Genomic DNA, 18257 nt, shown 5'->3' on the forward strand with positions numbered 1-18257 from the left:
ATTTAACTCACCTCGTGTTGCTTCTCTTAAGAGTTGATATGTGAATGCGTCAGTTTGGGGCTGGGATGGGGAGGAAAAAAATCTCACATCCATCTGACGTCAGGATGGGGGAAGTATCCTACAGAGGAAGCAGTAAGTCATCTTAAAAACAGAGTTCAGCTTCAAGTCCTTTTTAAAATGCTTACTTTGTCATCATCAGAATAAGCCTGAACTAAAGAATATCCAACTGATAGTTCACGTTTATTTTCTTAAGTGTACATATATCAGACAGTAGCTTTCAAATGTACTTAACAACCTTAACAACCAGAAGCCTCTTCACTTACATCTAATTTAGTTCAATAGAAATCCCATGCTGACAAAACGGCTAAAACGAGGGGTATTTTGTGATCTGTTTTCATCACATTATTTTTCGAATCACATTTACCGTTTTATTTCCAAATGTTGATTTCACATTGGTTGATAATTAAATTACAATACACGATTACAATATCCAGCTGGGATAAACGTCCACTGTCCAAAAGAAAAATAACCCTGAAATGTTTGGTAATTTCACCGTATGGATGTTGCATTCAGGTACCGTCGGAAATATTCGGTTATACTCGGAGTTGAATGACTCATAAAACACTTCAAAAAGACTCGAATAGTAACAAACCCAGTTGTCTTTAAGTCGAGTCTATAGTGTCGAAGAGATACGCATTTATACGGATTTGAGAGTAATCATATTGAAACAGTTAATTAGGCAAATGCATTTTCACCTCTCTAAGGCTATTATTTTAAGCAGATAAATTAATCAATAATAAAGCAATATTTCACGTTTGAGTTGTTCTATTGTAATAGCTGTATGAAACATTTGACATTTAAAACAACAGTAAATCACCCCTCACAAAATAAGTTTGAAATGCATATTTACGAGGTTTTAAAACGCGACAGGGAAATTCACATCCGCTTTTTGTCCCACTGATCTCAAAGACAGGCGTAGCTGGCTCTGGGAAAGATTCAACCCATGTCCCTCCGTTCCGTCACGATGAAACTGTAGGACAGGGAAGCGTCTTACTTTAATATTAAAGCTGATTTAAAGGAAGCAGCCTTCATCTAGAGAGCAGAAACAGTATGGATTGGGCTGTGACGTTGTGTTGTCCTGTTATCCTCGCTCTGCTCTGCTCACACGCCGTCTCGGTTCACGGTAAGAAGAAGCTAATGTTTACTTTGTACACTATGCTAGCTTCAGTCTATGCTCAAAGCAATGGCTTTACACTCCTCTGAAACACTCGGCAAGACTGCATTTGTTAAATCAGTGTGACTGTGAGGTTGTAGGTGTCATGTCCCTGGGACTGGGAAACATTTCCTGCTCGTTCTCCTCAGTTTGCTGTCAGACGAGGGAACATCATAAATAGGAATAAGATAAATTCTTGTAACGTCGCAGATTGCTTGAACAAAGTTGCTTAAGAACCAACTGCCTTGTACTTTGTTGGGCTTCTCTTTATTTCCTCTTTGTGCTTTTCACTATTACTCAAGACTCCTTGTTAGTGTGATGTGTTTGTGTAAAGAAGTGTAGTTCTCTTTCTGAGAAAGAGCCATTGTTCAGTATGGAGGATATTAAACCCAACAGAGGACACTGTAGACTTCTGTGAAATACTCTGAGGTAGAAGAAATGCATTGTGTAAGATGACCAAGATCTCATATCAGGATTCAGGTCATTCATATTCACTTCACAGTACAGGAACTGAAAGAGCACATTTGCTGTTAATTATAATCTATGGAGTTTATTTTACATTATGATATGGAAGGACCCTTTTCTCTCTCTCACTTATTACATTTCAAACACAACAATAAAAAGAAGTCTTTCCTCAGTAAAGAAGTAGTCTTCTCTTACATGATTGTTTTAATGTTTTAAGTCTATTGTTAGGATCAGTCTGTAGCTTTACCTGCAGTGAACATGTGTCCCTGTCTGTCAAAAGAGTTCAGTATCTAAATCACATCTGGCATGAGTAGACCCTCTTCTAGGGATACATTCCTGTTTTGGTTTTTTTAAAATATATATATATCCTTTTCCTTTTCAATTTAGTTCAATAAAAAAAAACAGTATTTATCCCTGAGGGGCCATTCAAAGGTACAAAGAGCTGTAAATGAACAACAATGCAGCTATACTAAAAATGAAACAAATAAATTGTCACAAAAGAATAACGTGTCAACAAAACTAATAGTAACCCTTCAAAGTAACCCTTACTGTGTCTTTAATTGTTTTTCCTGATGGATCATTTCCTACCTGCTTTCATGCCATGCTGCATTGTCCAATATCTAGAAGTGACCAAAGAATTTTAGAGGGAATATTTTCAACCAGCTCACCTTTTTCTTTTGTATCTCATTAAAAACTCATGTCCCAACATACTTGAATTTGCCTCTGGATCAGTAAAATATCAATCAATCAATCAATCATACCAAAACTGGAATATCATGTCTCCTGCTTCACAAGTTGAATTTAAAAGTAGACACATGTTTAAATGGACGAGGGCGACGACAATACGACAAAGGAAGCAACCTAGCTCAGATTACAGATGACTGTTTCACATAATCAGCTGTATTCCTTCAGATCTCGTGTGCCCTGACCTGGGAAGGATGCTTTTAGTGCGGGAGAAAACTGTAATAAAAGCAATTATGATGTAAAGTAACAGCAAGTGAATTAGTATGGATCCTGATGAGTCTCTCTGGGAGTTATTCCGACACACTTGATGAGTGCATCATGATGTGATCAGCAGAGAAGAGCTCTGAATCATTAATGCACCCAGTCTACGTATGCAGACACTCTGGTCACTGTGTGGCCAGCAGCGTTGTACACAACATCCCTATAATGATTTACTGTAGTCGTTCTAAAGTTTATTTGCATACCTTAAGACGTCAGTAATATGTAACTGATTGATAGAAAAATCACCTGAACAATCCGTGAGACTGTCCAAACTGTCTTTTATTCCATCTTCCCAATGAACTTATTTTGTGTCCTTTCCTTAGAAATAAGTTTTAAAAATGAGTGTTTTATTATTAATACTTTTAAGAGAATCTAAAATGAACCAAACTGGCAGGATGTAAACACTGACTTTCTGTTTTCATATTGAACCAGAGGTTAAAGGAATCCTGCGTGAACATGACAGTGGACATGAACGCTACAACACATTCTTCGATTGAGCCTAACAGGGCCATGTTTTATTGTTCAATATAAAATAAGGCTGCTTGATTGTCGCACAAAATCATGATCAGGATCATTTTTAATTGATTATTGAGGTCATGATTTGCTTGTGGATTTGAAAACTCGAACCACACAAAAATCGAGCAATGCATTAAAATAAATCAGAAATATCGGATAGTATTTGAGGTTTTTGAGGCAGCGGTGTTGCACTCCAGTGACCAAAATATAACAACAAACACTTTGAAACATGATGTGATGAAAACGTGGGGACAGAAGGTGCTCAACACATGAGGCACTGTGACGGTCTAATCTGGATTCTTTTGTTTTCATGATCGTGCGTGTTGAAACTGCTCAGCCTTGATTTAAACCGTCCTTTGCTCTGTGTTGTTTTTTTTTGTTTTGTTTTTTGTTGTTTTTTTTGATGAACTTACTTTAAAAAGGGGTTTTGTAAAAACACACTCGGGGAAGTGTTTTTGTCATCTTGTGAAACGTCATCGAGCTGCCTCCGTTTTAAACTCTGATAGCATCTGTTCTCTCTTCCTGCTGGCGACACACGATTCTGCTTGGTTTGCACAAATCTGACGGCTTCGTATGCGAGCGTTTCTGTTTTCTGTCTCCATTAACAACCTGCTTCCCTCAAAAGAAAAGTATCGACCCGCTGCGGGTTTCAGAAATCACTTCTACTTCTCCTCTGATGTGGTCGGACCTTTTTTTTTTTTTGTTCCTCTCCTCTCAAGGTTGTCGCTTTGACCTTTAGTAACTGCTTGTTCCCCACTGTTCATCTCCATGCATGATGATGTGACGTTCAAACTGTCAGTTTAAATATTGTCTGACAGGAAGTTTTGCTTTCGTCCTCTTGAGGAGTGTTCGTGCTTGTAAAGCCCTTAGCCAGTAATCCCGATGACACAACTCAAAGTGAAAGCTTTTCTTATCAGTGTTTCTAAAATATTTGGTTCAAAAACACTCCTCAAACTGTGAGAAGATAAGTCAGGAGTTACGAATGGGGAAATAAATCGTGTGTCAGCAGACGGCAGATACCGTGTGGTTATAGCCCTCATTGACCACTCTTACCCTCTGCGGTTATCACCTCGACCCCTTTTTTTTTTTTTTTTTTCACACCTCGATCTGTTTATGTTCACTTCTTGTTTTTTTACGTGGGTGTCTTGTCACGTGTACGCAAATGAGGTGGTTTCAAAGTTGAAATGAAACCAACATGTACTTTTTTGTGTGTGTGTGTGTGTGTGTGTGTGTGTGTGTGTGTGTGTGTGTGTGTGTGTGTGTGTGTGTGTGTGTGTGTGTGTGTGTGTGTGTGTGTGTGTGTGTGTGTGTGTGTGTGTGTGTGTGTGTGTGTGTGTGTGTGTGTGTGTGTGTGTGTGTGTGTGTGTGTGTGTGTGTGTGTGTGTGTGTGTGTGTGTGTGTGTGTGTGTGTGTGTGTGTGTGTGTGTGTGTCTCGCTGTGTGATAACGGTTGACTCATCCGACTGTGACTCCGTAGCTCGACCACAACACATTCGTGCAGTGTCAGGCAAGAAGTCAGTCGTCAGACATGACGGAATATGCTCGCCTGAAGAAGACCGCTGGTCGAGACGTTGTTTCATAATAAAAGCCGTCCTCACAGCTTTGTGTGCAGTGTGCAGGCCTATACCTTCTTCCTCAAAACATTCAAATCCCAAACACCTTTTTTTATTCTTCAATTTTGCGCATGTCATCCGTCTTTTCGTTCTTTGAAATGGAAAGAATCGGCGTGTTGATTTGATGACGTGAAAGCTTAACCTGAGCAGGAGAAGTCATTGAACCGTGCTCTTTAGGTTCCTTACGCTTTGACCAAACGGTGTGAGAGCAGAGAGAGGCCGATTTTTGTTCCCGTTTGAAATATCTCTAAAGCACAACGCCTAAAGAGAGTCAAATCTCTTGTTGTACGTTGTGCTTTTTTTTTTAAACTTTGTTTACAGGTGTCAGTGTGCGTGGTGAAGCAGGTCCTTTCCTGTAAATGTCATGCTTGTGTAAACACGCACTGAATGGAGGCGCTGCTCCTCTTTTCTGTCAGTCAGCTGCTCCTCTTGTAGTGCAATAAAAGTAAAGCTGGAAGGAACAGCGAGTGAGCATTACTTCCAAAGTATGGCTGAGCAGGAAGTAGTGTTTGAGAAGGTCTTTGGGAATGTTTTTTTTTTTTTTTTTTTTTATCTGCCTTTTTGGAATAAATGTGTGGAGCTGCGTCGTGACCTTTCACTCCAGAACAACAAGTTCAAGGATACTGAAAAGTATTTTGTCTTCAGCTGTAGTGAAAGAGAAATGACGTCCTGACGTCTCATTACCTCTGTGTGTAAAAGTCTTCTCTCTGTTTGTGAAACCTTTGAAAGAATCAAGTTGCCTTACAGTGCCCCCTTCTGGTCAGTTTATGGCACTGCGAACTCCCAGCCTCCCTGACACGTTTGACTCTGTCAGTGACCTATCATGAACCCTTTCTCTACAGCTCACGTGTTTTTCCTCACTGTGACAGGACATGTCGTGTTCACAATCTTTTGCTGCTAATATCATTAAAAATTAGAGCTCTGATGTCAAGTGGCTGTTGTTTGCTTAAGAGTTTCCAAAGCTAAAATCTTGTCTTTGTTGAATGCACAGAGCAAATATATAAGTATTTGGGTGCCATAATGTTTGTCTGCATCTTATCTGTTTTTTTTTTCTGACTCAGCAGCTAAGCAAGAGATGTGCGTGTGCTTTTGGATTTTCTCCAGTTTCAAATGTTTGTCTGTTCCCGGCAGTGAATCCGCCGACAAACTTGACCCTGGACTGTGGAAATCTGAAAAACATTCTGAAGTGGCGCTATGAAGAACCGCTGACACCAGGACTTAGATTCATCGTCGAGATCGGCTGTATCTCATCCTGGTAAGTCACAAAGAGGGTTTATCCTTCTCATTGAGCTCATTCACTCATTCAACTCTGTGTTTACCTGTTGAAGACATTTCGTTTCCAAGGCGATCCCTGCTTAACTTTTCATTTATCAATGATGCGACGCACTGAATTTCTTCTTCAAATGATTAATTGGAGGAAAGAACAAAGATTTTTTTTTTTTTCACTTTGAAAAACGAAACGGTGCATTTATGGATAGATGGGCAGGCATCTGTGAAAAGGGCTCAACACATCATAACATGTGATAGTTAAAGTGAAAGCTGTCGTGGATACGAGCTCAGTTGGTCGAGTCGTCGTCTCTCGGTCCCCAGCTGAGCACCATGGCCGCCGTGTCCTTGGGCAAGACACTTAGCCCCACATTGCTCCTGCTGCTTCAGTGGTGGTGTATGAATGGATCCTTCTGATGGATGATACTACATAGCAACCACTGTCATCAGTGTGTGAAAGGGTACGAGTGGCAGGCAGTGTAAAAGCGCTATATAAGTCCATTTCCCATCCATTAAATAAAGCTGAGTGCATTTGTTCAGGTTGTATTTGCTTTCATTTTGTTATCGTGCTGATGCTCAAATACTTTAAGGTTAGAAGTGGCTGATTACAGCCTACAGTATGTTACACCTATGTTGACTTTTCACAAACGTGTTCATGAGGTTTCAAACGATTTCAATAGGTGCTGAATCGGGATCATTTAGAGCTTCATCAGGAGACTGTTTGCTTCATTTTTTTTCCGTCTACAAAAGCTGACAAAGTGTCTCTTCTTCTTTTCCTCAGCCCGGACAACCTTACTGTGGACCCTCCCGCTCTGCAGGCTGACATATCCTTTCTCTCTGAATCAGAAGAAGACTACTATGTCAAGGTGAAGGCTGTGATCGGAGAGGAAGAGTCGAAATCATCTGAGGGAATCGAGTTCACCTATTTCAAGGACTCGCTAGTCGATAGGAAATGTGAGTAGTTTTATCCTTACTTAACAAGTTTTTTTTTTTTTTTTTTTGACCGGCGTCGGGTTACTTTGTGTTTATTTTCAAAGCTTAGGTTTAAAGTTGACAACAGAGGCTCACTCTCTCCATGTTACTTTGTTACCCAGTCCATCACTCCCATGTGACCTGTGACATAAACTAACTCATTAGTCAAAGTGGCCATTTTAAATGAAATGGGGAAGGCTGCATGATGTTGCGGTAAGACACACGCATGTCTTTACTGGAGGATAACGAAGGCAGATTAAAAAAAAAAAAATTCAAACCTCAAATAAGGGACGTCCATTCACATCGGAGAACAACACGGAGAACAAGACTGCAACTGTTCTGACAGATACAGCCATGATCACACCTCCTGGTTTTTCTCCATAATGAAGGCAGTCCAGGTTGTGCGCCCATGCTTGTGCTCGTTCCGTGTTGAAGCATGCCTCCTCCTTCAAGCGTGCCAGGGCCAAGAAAGTGCACCGCACTCGGGCTTTTAAAAAGAGTGGGAAGCCCGGCTTTGAATTTAGCAGTGAATTGTCTTTTATTGAAGATATTGACTACAACGACCTAGTAATACTTTGTGTTATAACAAGCAGGCTCAGTTTGAACTCGCACACTGCTGCTACGCACTAGCTGGAGTCAGTTGGAGGAAACTTGTACGTCTCTAAATACAGAGTTCAGTTTCTATCAGAGAGCTCTTCTCTTTAAACACATCGGCCTGTATGCTGCACAACATTGTCCTCTCTCTTCCTGTTCATCTCTGTAGCCGTCCTGTTGAGAACGCCAAAAGGATCCAATAAGGCTCTGTATGCGTAGTCAGTGTTTCATTCATAATTCAGCTGTTTAGAATAAAGTTGAGCTCTTTTCTGTATTTTGCAGTTTTAACGGAAGGATTAAATCATATTATGCCAGGATTAATATTTTATTAACCAGCATTTTGTAGAGAGAAGGATAAAGTACATTCTGGATCAGAAGCCGACATGATTCATGTATTATATAAAACAGGCCTGACCATGTTGGACAAATGGACATCTTCATAACACTTTGAAACCATTCAATTGGTCAGCAGTGTTAGCTGGAAAGGAAAAAAAGAAAACAGCTTTAGAAAAGTGTTTCGAATGTGCATTCAAGTCCGTAAAAAAAAAATCTTCTTTTGAGAAATGCTGACTTGAAACGTAAGCGTGTGACATAACTTACATCCGACTTCTTGTTCTAGTTGCCACGACTCAACAAGTGTCCGAGTCAGCCGTTCAGCCGCGTTCACGTCTGTTTTCCAGGTGTTGTGGATCTCCCGTCGGTGAACGTCACGGCCAAAAAGGATGACCTGGTCCTGCTTCGCTTCGTGCATCCCTGGCTGTTTCACGTAGAGAAGAATGCCGACAGCCTACAGTCGGGAAGTAAGAAGAAAAGAAGCCATGTCGCAGAGATCGAACAGCTCCCGGAATTTACGTACGAAGTCGTCATAACGGACAAGGTCAGACTGCAGCTCGTGTCACGTTTGTTCGTGAAGCGTTTTAAAGCATTGCTTAGTGAAAAAAAAAAAGCCTGAAACGTGTGTCAGTTCCCCAGTTCGTTATTGTTGATCTAATTATTTCACTTCGTTATTATTGGTCATAAGAAGCATTGAGGACATGTCTTCATGTGACAGCAGGAAGCTGAGCCCCACGGTTTCAGCTGCGTGGAGAGGGTCTGTGAGGAGACGCTTCCTGTGGACGCTGCTCAAGAGAAGCACTGTGTGAAGATCACGGGAGAGATGAAGAGAATGTCTGTCGAAGCCACACAAGACTACTGCGCCCAGCCAATGGCGAAGACGGCTAACTGTTGAGTTCAACGTTTTTTCAACTGAATCTCTTTATGGTTTTGCAGTTTAGATGAAGAAGCGCACCAATAATGCCGCTTTGAAGCATCACTATAAACTCAGTGTCAAAGCGCGAGTAACACCACAGCTCCTCTACGAGTATCCACAAGGAGTCGCCGTTTCTGCTCTTAATAAACGGGTACCGGTTTGTGGAAATTGTTCCTCCTCCGGTTCAGACGCCTGTGTGAACACATCATGATCTGTCTGATCGTCTGCATGTGAGCGATCATCCTACATTCACTCTGCAGGATTTCATCAGTAGAGCATGTTGAGTTATCAGGTTTTTAGCGTGGCTATGTTAAAGTGGAGACGAGTGGATAATATTGGGTTCATATTGGGCGGACGCTACACAACGCTATAATGAGAATACTTACCTGTGAAGTCTGTTTATCGTTCACACGTACAGCTTCTCCTTGAAATATCCGGAGCTTTTCAGGAGAAGTGTGAAAGTCCTGTAAGTGTTGATTCAGAGAGAGAGAGAGTATCTTCATGACTCTTTACTCCTTCTCAGTCTCTTTTTATTCTGTCTGTAAACGTTTTTCTTCACATCTGTTTTGTCTAGATTTCATCTACGTCTTTGTGGTCGGCGGGCTGCTCCTGATTGTGTTGATTGCGATCCTCTTTATGGTTTACAAAAAAAAGACCAAACCTTCGTCCTCTACACCACACTGTACGGTATGTTCATCCAGTCCATCTGATTCTATTTCATGAACCACACTGTGTCATATATATTTGTAAATTCAAATAGATAGAGAAATGGATAGACATCCCAACCACTGAGTCAATAATCAGGAGATTGCTCTTTGTGTCTTTTTAGAACATCTCAGGTCGACGGGGGCCGTTAATATTTGGGGTCGTTCCAGAGGACGTCGCTGTGCCGGAAGTTCACTCACCAACACCTCTCCTGCAAACCACGGACGAGACAGAAATAACACCTGTGGCTACCCCGGACTATCACGAGCGCCTGCCCATCGGTGTGTCACCTGAGGACGAAGCAGCGCGCGAAGACGAGGAGGTGCAGAACGACGAAGGATCTGAATACAGAAACGGTGGACAGTTGGAAGACGACGCAGACGACAGCAGAGAGATCACCTCCGACTACGAGAGACGACATCCGGTTTTGGTTAAGTTAGCGCCAGGTGAGGTGGCTGAGGGCTACCGGGGTTGAAGGCGGGCTAGGTCAAATGTTGTGTTTAGGGCTCCTGACGTCAGCTGTGGATTTTCATTGTAGTTACAAAAAGTCGGAGCAGCGCCAAAACTGAATGTGCAAAAAAAGAGAACCGTCCTTGTTAAGTGATTTATTACATCAGATAAATGGCCTTACAGTTGTAGATCCAGTCTCGGCTCCGACTGAATCTGATATCTAAAGGATAATTAAAAAGCCCACGGAACCATCGCAGCACCAACAACAAGTGTTAAGTGCTGAGGTTTACTCATCTAATCTTCATCTCGTCCCCTCTTATGGCTTTGTTTCTAAAACGTCTCCTCCACCGTTACTTGTGGAGTTTAAATGAGTGGAGCGCTCTTAAACATCCTGCTCTGTTAACCTCTATCATCTTGTACAGATTCACCATCCAGCGAATCCTATAAAACTGCTTAAAGGGACTTGACTGTGCTTCATGTGCTCCTATATATAAGTAAGAAAAGTAATGCTAGCAATGACAACATTAACCGATCTGTTTTATCATCTGTTCTGTTTGAAGGTCAAAATACTGATTTCTCTTCATAATGAATATCCTCTCGCTTTTTAAAAAATTTTCTGACAAAGGCTGAAAAAAAAAATATATAATTACATTATTTACAAAGAAAAGATGATCAAGCAATTTCCAGCGATACTAACTGAAAGAAAAATCTTTATATAAAGCAGTTTAATGGATGGCTTAAATCTTTGATTTGAATCTTCTCATGAAATGAGAGGGCACCTCGTGCACTTAATGGAAACAGACTGTTAGACTGTGTTTTGGACATTGTCTCTAAACGTTACACGTTGGATTTGACTGTGGGGCATGTTGGTTTATTTTTATATGTATTTAAACAGAACGCATGTTGTTTGTCTGCACCATTGAGTGTCTAAAAACAATGTGGCTGAAGTGACCTTACAGCGTTGTTGTCAGCATTATTATTGTTAATGAAGCTGACAGCTGAAGTGTTTTTGCAAACATTTTCAGTCCACAAATTTCAGTTATGAAAGTTGAGATCTCCGGTTGGAGTGGATGTTTAGATTTTGAAAAACAGATGGCCATTAAATATAGCACTTTATTCTCTAACATGCCACCTTTCTGTACGTCTTTCTTTCTCAGTGTCTTCACCACATGAAGTGTCCTTTTATTGTTATCACGCTATTTTTTTTTAATGTGCATGTCCTTTTTTGTTTCTGGGTCAACTAAAGTCTGTGGTTTAAAAGAAAGAGAGAAAATGGTGCGTGTGTTTCCTTCCTCTTTGACATGTGTGTGGGAGTACAAAGCTACTTATTTGTTTCCAGTAAGAGTAGCTAACACACTTTAGTTTTACTTCCCACTAGGTCGGCTGAGAATGCAGGCGGAGCTCAGGGTTTCGAGATATCAGGAACAATAACGGCAGTTTAAATAATGGCACTTTCTGATCAACTACCTCTCAGTAAGACGATCTAAAAAAATGAACATCAGAACTTAATTTAATCATATATTTTTTAACTATCTAAAGCCAGTTTGTTAAATCTGTTCATTTCTGTCTGATAACTTTTAGGCCAGTCTGAACTCAGTGGAGGTTTCCACACACGGGGACGGGGACTAAGCACTTGCACACTTCATTCCTCCCTTTTTGATGCAAATTCTTAATGAGCATCTGCTACATATTTCTAATTCGACCTTTTTCTGTGCTTTTGAACTCACCCATTACTCTTGGCTTACAATTTAATTTATTCACTGTTTTAAGTTTACTGAAAAGAATCAGAATCGAGTTTATTGTCTAGAATTTGTCTTGGTGTCAAGTAACAATTATTCAGTTTCACTGTTTGAATCCATTGCCTTTAACATAGCATGTAAGTATTTTAAGTTTAATTAAGTTTTTGAATAACTTCAGCTAGCTAGTACTGGTTTTATCCAGTACTAGTTTTATCCAGTACTAGCTACTAGCTACTAGTGTTACAAAACACAATCATTCTCAACTTGTGCAATATTATAAAAAAAATATATATAGTGTGCTCGCTATTTCAGACTTTGGTCATTTATTGTAAATATTTTATTTTAAAGACTTTATCCCCATGTATCTCTCACCTTTTCTTTTTTCTTTCCACTAATTTATTTTCTAAGCAGGATAAGAATTTGCAACAATTACCAAAAAAAAAAAAAACTCCACTTAAACATATTTAAAAATCCATAAACATCATTCTCAAAGATGTTACAATGATCCAGTAAAAAGCCAGCAAAGAAGTAGTTAAGATACAATGTCGCCTCTCTTTCTCATAGCAGGTTTTTTGCACTGTCATTGAGATTCATTATCTGAAACACTTCCAGTAAACCTTTGATATTTCCACTTAAATGTTGGGGCAGCAGGTTGTTATCATCCGTTCCTGTAACAGGTGAAGTGTGTTAATTTCTCTGACCTTCAGAGAACAAAGGGCAGTTAAATCAAATACATCCTCACAGAACTTATAGAGCTTAATTTGGAGAAGGCTTGTTTGTGTATCATGAGTCACTAATGACTAATTGAAATTTGCTGCTTCTCTTTTAGGGCCTTCTTATGGCGTCTGCGGTTTTTCTACAAGTCTACTCCATTATTTATACTTTAACCATCATTAAAATGAACAACTAACAGTCTGGTTGTTTCAAGGAGAGACAAACAACAAGCAAAAGGCCTATCTGTAAAAAAAGAAACTAGCGATACCCATCAAGCAAATGTTTCTTTCTTTTCTACTCTTTGGTTTGTTCTCATCATAGCAGATCTTTCTCGTCTCTGAAGCTGAAAACTCAGACATTTAAAGAAGGCGAAGTATTTCATATAATTGGTACATCTGTGAGCGTCATTACGTACGGAGTCAGAGGTATAGCATAGCTGCTGGAACATTTGTGACGTAACACATCTCTATGTTGTCACATGTAAATTGCAAAAAAATTTACTTCTGTGTCGATCGCGTTACATTGTCACAATGTCCTTGTCATGTCCATAATACCGTAAAAGGCTTCTACATCATGGAAGTTGTGAGGGGGAAGTTGATGCATGTTAAAGGTAAGAGCTCGTGTTGGTGGCAGCATCAGTCAAGGGTCGCTCGCTCTTTGTTGGCCTGCTGTCTGTTCATCATCATCAACAGCATCAACACAATGATCCACCTGCTGATGGGAGCCGTGCTGTTGGGAAGACTGGATGTCTCTGCCACAGAACAAGGTACATTTATATTTTATGATGTGAGTTATTATGTTTGTTTTATTGTTAAAAGAAACCTAAATCTGCAAATTCTCCCTCTGATTAGTGTTTGTATCAAGTTTCACCTTTCATCTGAGAGTTGTGGAGAGTGACTTTAAACTAATTGGACATGTTGTTTTTTTACTTCATACTTTACTTGCATCGTGGCATCCTGTGTTCAGTTACACTTTGGGATGTAAACGTTCCTGCAGCTCAACAACAAATGACTGTAATGACATACATTTAGTAAAAGTGAATTAGTTACATTTTGTAAAAGAAAAATATAACTACATTTTTTGTCTCAGTTCACTCATGTTTCATAATCTGAGAAAAAGTCCAAATGTTGAACTTCTTGGACTTCAACAAATAGAGCATAGGGTCAGTGGTGAGGAATCAATTAGTGTCATAAGACCTCTTGATTTCAAATTCCTTGAAAAAACCCCTGCACTACTTAAAAAAACCTTACACACTGATATGGATGCAGACTCTTCCATGGTCTAGATAATTAAATATTGAATTATGTAAAACCTTTGAAAGAAAAGTCTTTCTAACTTTACTGTCTTTATCACTGTCCACAGAGGAATCAAAATATCACACACCAAATCAAGTGTAGTTTTATTTTCATAAAGTAGACGTTTCAGTAACTCATTTACCTCCAGTTTATTATGTTTATTGCATTTTATATTTCAGAACAAGGTTAGATAAGGAAGATTAAAAAAAAATGCCTTTTTTCCCGCCAAACGTTTCATCTTTTTAACTTCAAAACCCAAATGGATTTATTACTCAATATTCTCTGTCAAATGGCACGAGTAGTTTTTTTTGTTCATGTGTTTCCTTTGACTCTCTTATCTACCCATAAACCTCCATGTAATCAATAACTTCCTTAGTTCCAGTGATGCTTGCTCCGCCCACCCAGGTGAGGTTTGACTCTGTGGACTATAAAAACATCCTGCGCTGGACTCCACCCAACACCAGCCACCCGCTGCTGTACTACATCCAGTGGAAGATGTGAGACATTACACACACACACACACACACACACACACACACACACACACACACACACACACACACACACACACACGCACACACTATAAATGCTTCCTATAAAAATGTCAAAGTGTAGATCACCAGTATGCGGTGTGGAAGAATAACTTGTGAATTGTGTCTTTAAGTACAGTACTTAAAGGGATACTTCACCCATTTGCATGAAGCTGTGTATCATTAGAAACATGGTAGTAGTGTTGAATGGTCGTGAATCCAACCCTCATTTTGCCCTGAGACGAGAAAAATATGTTTTTCTTTACCTGGAAGTTTTCTTCATGTGATGCAATATGACGCTTTTTGCATCACATGAAGAAAACTTTCAAGCAAAGAAAAACACATTTTTCTCTTCTCAGGGCAAAATGAGGGCTGGATTCACGACCATTCAACACTACTACCATGTTTCTAATGATACACAGCTTCATGCAAATGGGTGAAGTATCCCTTTAAGTACAGCTCTGAGCTACTTATTGCTAGTACAGCACTGCATTTGGGAAGCCACTACAGTTTATGTTTTACTCACTTTTGTAATTCCTCATCTTCTGTTTCCCACTTTACTGAAGGAGTCCCTCAAGCATTCCTTTGAGCCCATCGCTGTGTTTAATATTGAAAAAGCGAGTTGGTAGAGCTTAGTGCCAGTACAGGAGACATCAATGGGGAGTGCACATTGAAACACAGGATCCCATGCTGCTTGATTTTAATTTGTTTATTTGGTGACCAGGTGATGATGTTGTAGAGGTGGATGATTTTTTTCTATCACAACAAAGAAGTGAAAACATTAAACTCAATGTATTATAATACTAAACAAACAGAATCCTACAAATTATATTATTATCTCTTGTGAATCAGACCTACATCAATAATGCATCCAATTTCCTGATCAAGGTCAATACAAAAGGTTTGTCGGTTCCTTTTTTTCTTCTTCTGACAGCCAGCTTTGGTGTGGGGGGACAAAGAGGGAGCTGGAGATATGAGGGCAGGCTATATAATGTTTGGGGCGTGGCTTACACAGGGGTGGTGGATCGAGGGGATTGGAGCTTGTGATTTTAACAAATATGCTTCGGCTGACTCAGTTAATCAGAAAGCATAATGTAGATTACCACATCCTTACTAATAATAATCAAGCTGCTCAGCAGCTACAGTAATCGCTGGCTCGCTTTATTAACGTTCATGTAATGTTTAATATGCTGGAGACATTTTTATAAAATTCCAAAGAACTTGGACGTTCGAGAAGAAGCTCTTTCCTAAAGCCGCTGTGTACTGTAATTATAATGAGGTCAACCTTGACCAGCTGCGATAGTAAAATAAACAGCCGCTAACTGAACACTCCTCTTTGTGTTCGTGTCTCCTCTCTGTACTTATCAGTTATGGAGAGCCGGAATGGTTGGATGTGGATGGCTGTCAGGGGATACAAAAGCTCCAGTGTGACCTCAGCGCTGTGACCTCTGAACCCAGAGAGTGGTACTACGCCCGAGTGCACGTCTCCTCCCTGCCCTCCAGCAAATCAGCCTGGGCTCTCTCGCGGAGATTCAGCCCACGTTGGGACAGTAGGTGTTCACACTTCTTACTCTAGCTCACTAAAGGGATGCAATAAAATACAAAGCAAAATAGAAAAGAAAAAAAGCTCTTAAATCAGAGAGAACAGGATCATATCCAACATCAACGTGAATGTTAAATCACTAAATTACAAGTACAGAAGAGTTATATTATCCACTAACCAAGGCCCTAGTGTATACTTACCATACTTAACATATAAGAGCATTCATCAGCCTTTTCCCAGAATAATTCAAGTACTGCTGGATGACAGTTCAAAGTCTCTGACATGCTTCTTCCTGATTTTTTTCATCACAAACATCTCTTCTGGTCCTCACCTCTGCAGCAACAATCAGCCCTCCTGTTCTGAGGCTGAACTTCACAAAGCGAGGCGTGGTGGTCAGCGTGAGATCCACCAAAGCTCTTGTGAGGAAGATGCAAAGCAGGCTGCATTACAAGATCTTCCTCACGCACGCAAGTGAACAGGAGGTAGGACACTCGAGAGGCGCCTTGATTTTTGGTGCCCAAGGTCAACAAATGCACATCTGAAAAATGAAGCTAGCAGCTTAGATGTATAAGTGAAATGGATGATATTTATCGGCTGCCTCAGGATGAGATTTACTTTCAAGAACGTCTTTTTCTTGGAGTATAATTACTAAATAAATGAATTGATGCTGTAATTGAATAAATGTGTCTCTGATTTGTAATTGCTGTAAGAATAAACAATTTATAATAATCTAATTTATAGCTATCAGGGTAACTATTTTTTTTATTGTGTTGCGCTTTAAGACCGAACTTCCTCCCAAACTACACAGTACCTCATGTTAACCGTATTTCAAACGTATGTCTGTGCTACACCGTCCCCTGATCAGTCTCTTGGTGTTTCCTGTTCTTCAGGACGTGTTTGAGATACAGTGCTGCTCTAACAAGCTGAATCTGACCGAGCTAAAACACAAAGAGAAATACTGCCTCCAAGCCCAGACCACCATCCCCCACCAGGCCAAGAGCAGCATTCGTAGCCCCGCGAAATGTTTCATTGCACCCTGATCACACAGGTATGATCGAGCACACTCGTCTGCTGGAGGCGAGAGACGCTTAAATCCTTACTTTATGGTTAAGTACGAATGATTTACTGGAAAAATACTCCACTAGCAGCCACGTGTTTGTTTGACATGTGCAAACATGACACACATTTCATAGATGATAATTGGTATTTTTGTCCATAAGAAATACTTGGTTTTTTTTTTTCTATAAGTGTTGTGACTAAATTAGGGGACGACAAAGTAACAGGAATATTTAAAAGACAGGCTGTACAATAGAAGGTGCACTTCATTGGTTGCTGTGCTTTATTTGTATTAAACTGTTCAAGTAAATGTAGCCACAAGTACACCAGCTGAATGTAACTAATTTTACTTTCACTAAACGTGTTGGTGTTAGGATCACATCAGCTCATTTTTCACATTATATGTTTGATAACTTTGGTAAAAACTCTTTGCAGAGGTGCAGAACGTTGACTGAAGGCAGAACCCGGGTTGTAGCAACAAAAAAGAAAAGGGGAAAAAAAGCTGCTTTACCCGTGAGAATGTTACAAGTTTGTGCTTTGTGTGAGTGTGTGTCAGTGCTCCTCACAGACCAGCTGGACAGTATCGTTAGCCAGTGAAAGGTAACCTTTCTGTTGTAACAAAAGATTATCCAATGAGAAGTCACATATCGGCTGTCACAGCACAATCGCCCGAGGCAGCGAGACAGAAAGAGGGAGGGAAAATGAAACTCCTGGAGGAGAAATCTTAGCAGGAGATTTTCTCCACAATGACTATAATTACCTCTGCTAACCCCACCCTCTTCACTATTTTAAGATGTGAGATGGAGTGTAGACTGGAGATAGTGTAACTCTGGACACTTATTCCTTTGTGCAGTTCATTAATCTTCTCCCATCTTTTTGTCTTTTTTTTTTTTTCTCTTTTAGAAAAACTACAAATATGCTGCAATGAAGGACTGCAACTCTATCGATTTATCTTTCAGTTTTTACAGCTACTTCGACAGCAGAAAAGTCAGTGCCAAAAAAAACGTGACTCACTTCATCATAAACAGCATTAAGAATTGCTTGTGAATGATTTGTTTGTGCAGTGGTGTCAAATGTAACCTTGATTGCACTGAATATTTGAATTGTTTCAATCAAAAGTATATATTTTTTGTCTTTTATCACTTCATATTTGACTTTGGTTTGTTACATTTCAAAACACGTCTTCAGTCACAGAACAATTCCAGTGACATGAAGTTGTAACCATTTGCTTGCATACATTTTCTGCTGTCCCATCTGGTAATATTGCGAATAATGCCAAATGTAATATTCCAATACAATAAATGAAATAATTATGATTAAACGCTTGAACTCT

The 18257-nt window shown here is 39.9% G+C and overlaps 2 protein-coding genes across 3 annotated transcripts; both read left to right on the forward strand.

Moving 5' to 3' along the window:
- The first annotated feature begins 929 nt into the window (after positions 1–929).
- ifngr1l (interferon gamma receptor 1-like) lies at positions 930–11171 on the forward strand. 2 transcript variants are annotated; one of them, XM_079362695.1, is made up of 7 exons: positions 930–1183; positions 5943–6066; positions 6859–7031; positions 8324–8520; positions 8695–8866; positions 9467–9579; positions 9722–11171. In XM_079362695.1, exons 1-7 carry the CDS (start codon positions 1111–1113, stop codon positions 10070–10072), a joined length of 1203 nt encoding a protein of 400 aa, XP_079218821.1. In that variant the 5' UTR covers positions 930–1110; the 3' UTR covers positions 10073–11171. The 2 variants fall into 2 exon arrangements, with proteins under 2 accessions (XP_079218821.1, XP_079218822.1); XM_079362696.1 differs by having other exon boundaries at positions 8698–8866.
- Positions 11172–13017: 1846 nt separating this feature from the next.
- il22ra2 (interleukin 22 receptor, alpha 2) lies at positions 13018–17857 on the forward strand. Its single transcript, XM_079363287.1, has 6 exons — positions 13018–13266; positions 14172–14292; positions 15694–15875; positions 16208–16350; positions 16759–16916; positions 17828–17857. The coding sequence occupies exons 1-5, from the start codon at positions 13074–13076 to the stop codon at positions 16906–16908; spliced, it is 789 nt and encodes a 262-aa protein (XP_079219413.1). The 5' UTR covers positions 13018–13073; the 3' UTR covers positions 16909–16916; positions 17828–17857.
- The last annotated feature ends 400 nt before the right edge of the window (positions 17858–18257 follow it).

Source organism: Symphodus melops, assembly GCF_947650265.1.
Source record: "Symphodus melops genome assembly, chromosome: 15".
NCBI lineage: Eukaryota > Metazoa > Chordata > Actinopteri > Labriformes > Labridae > Symphodus > Symphodus melops.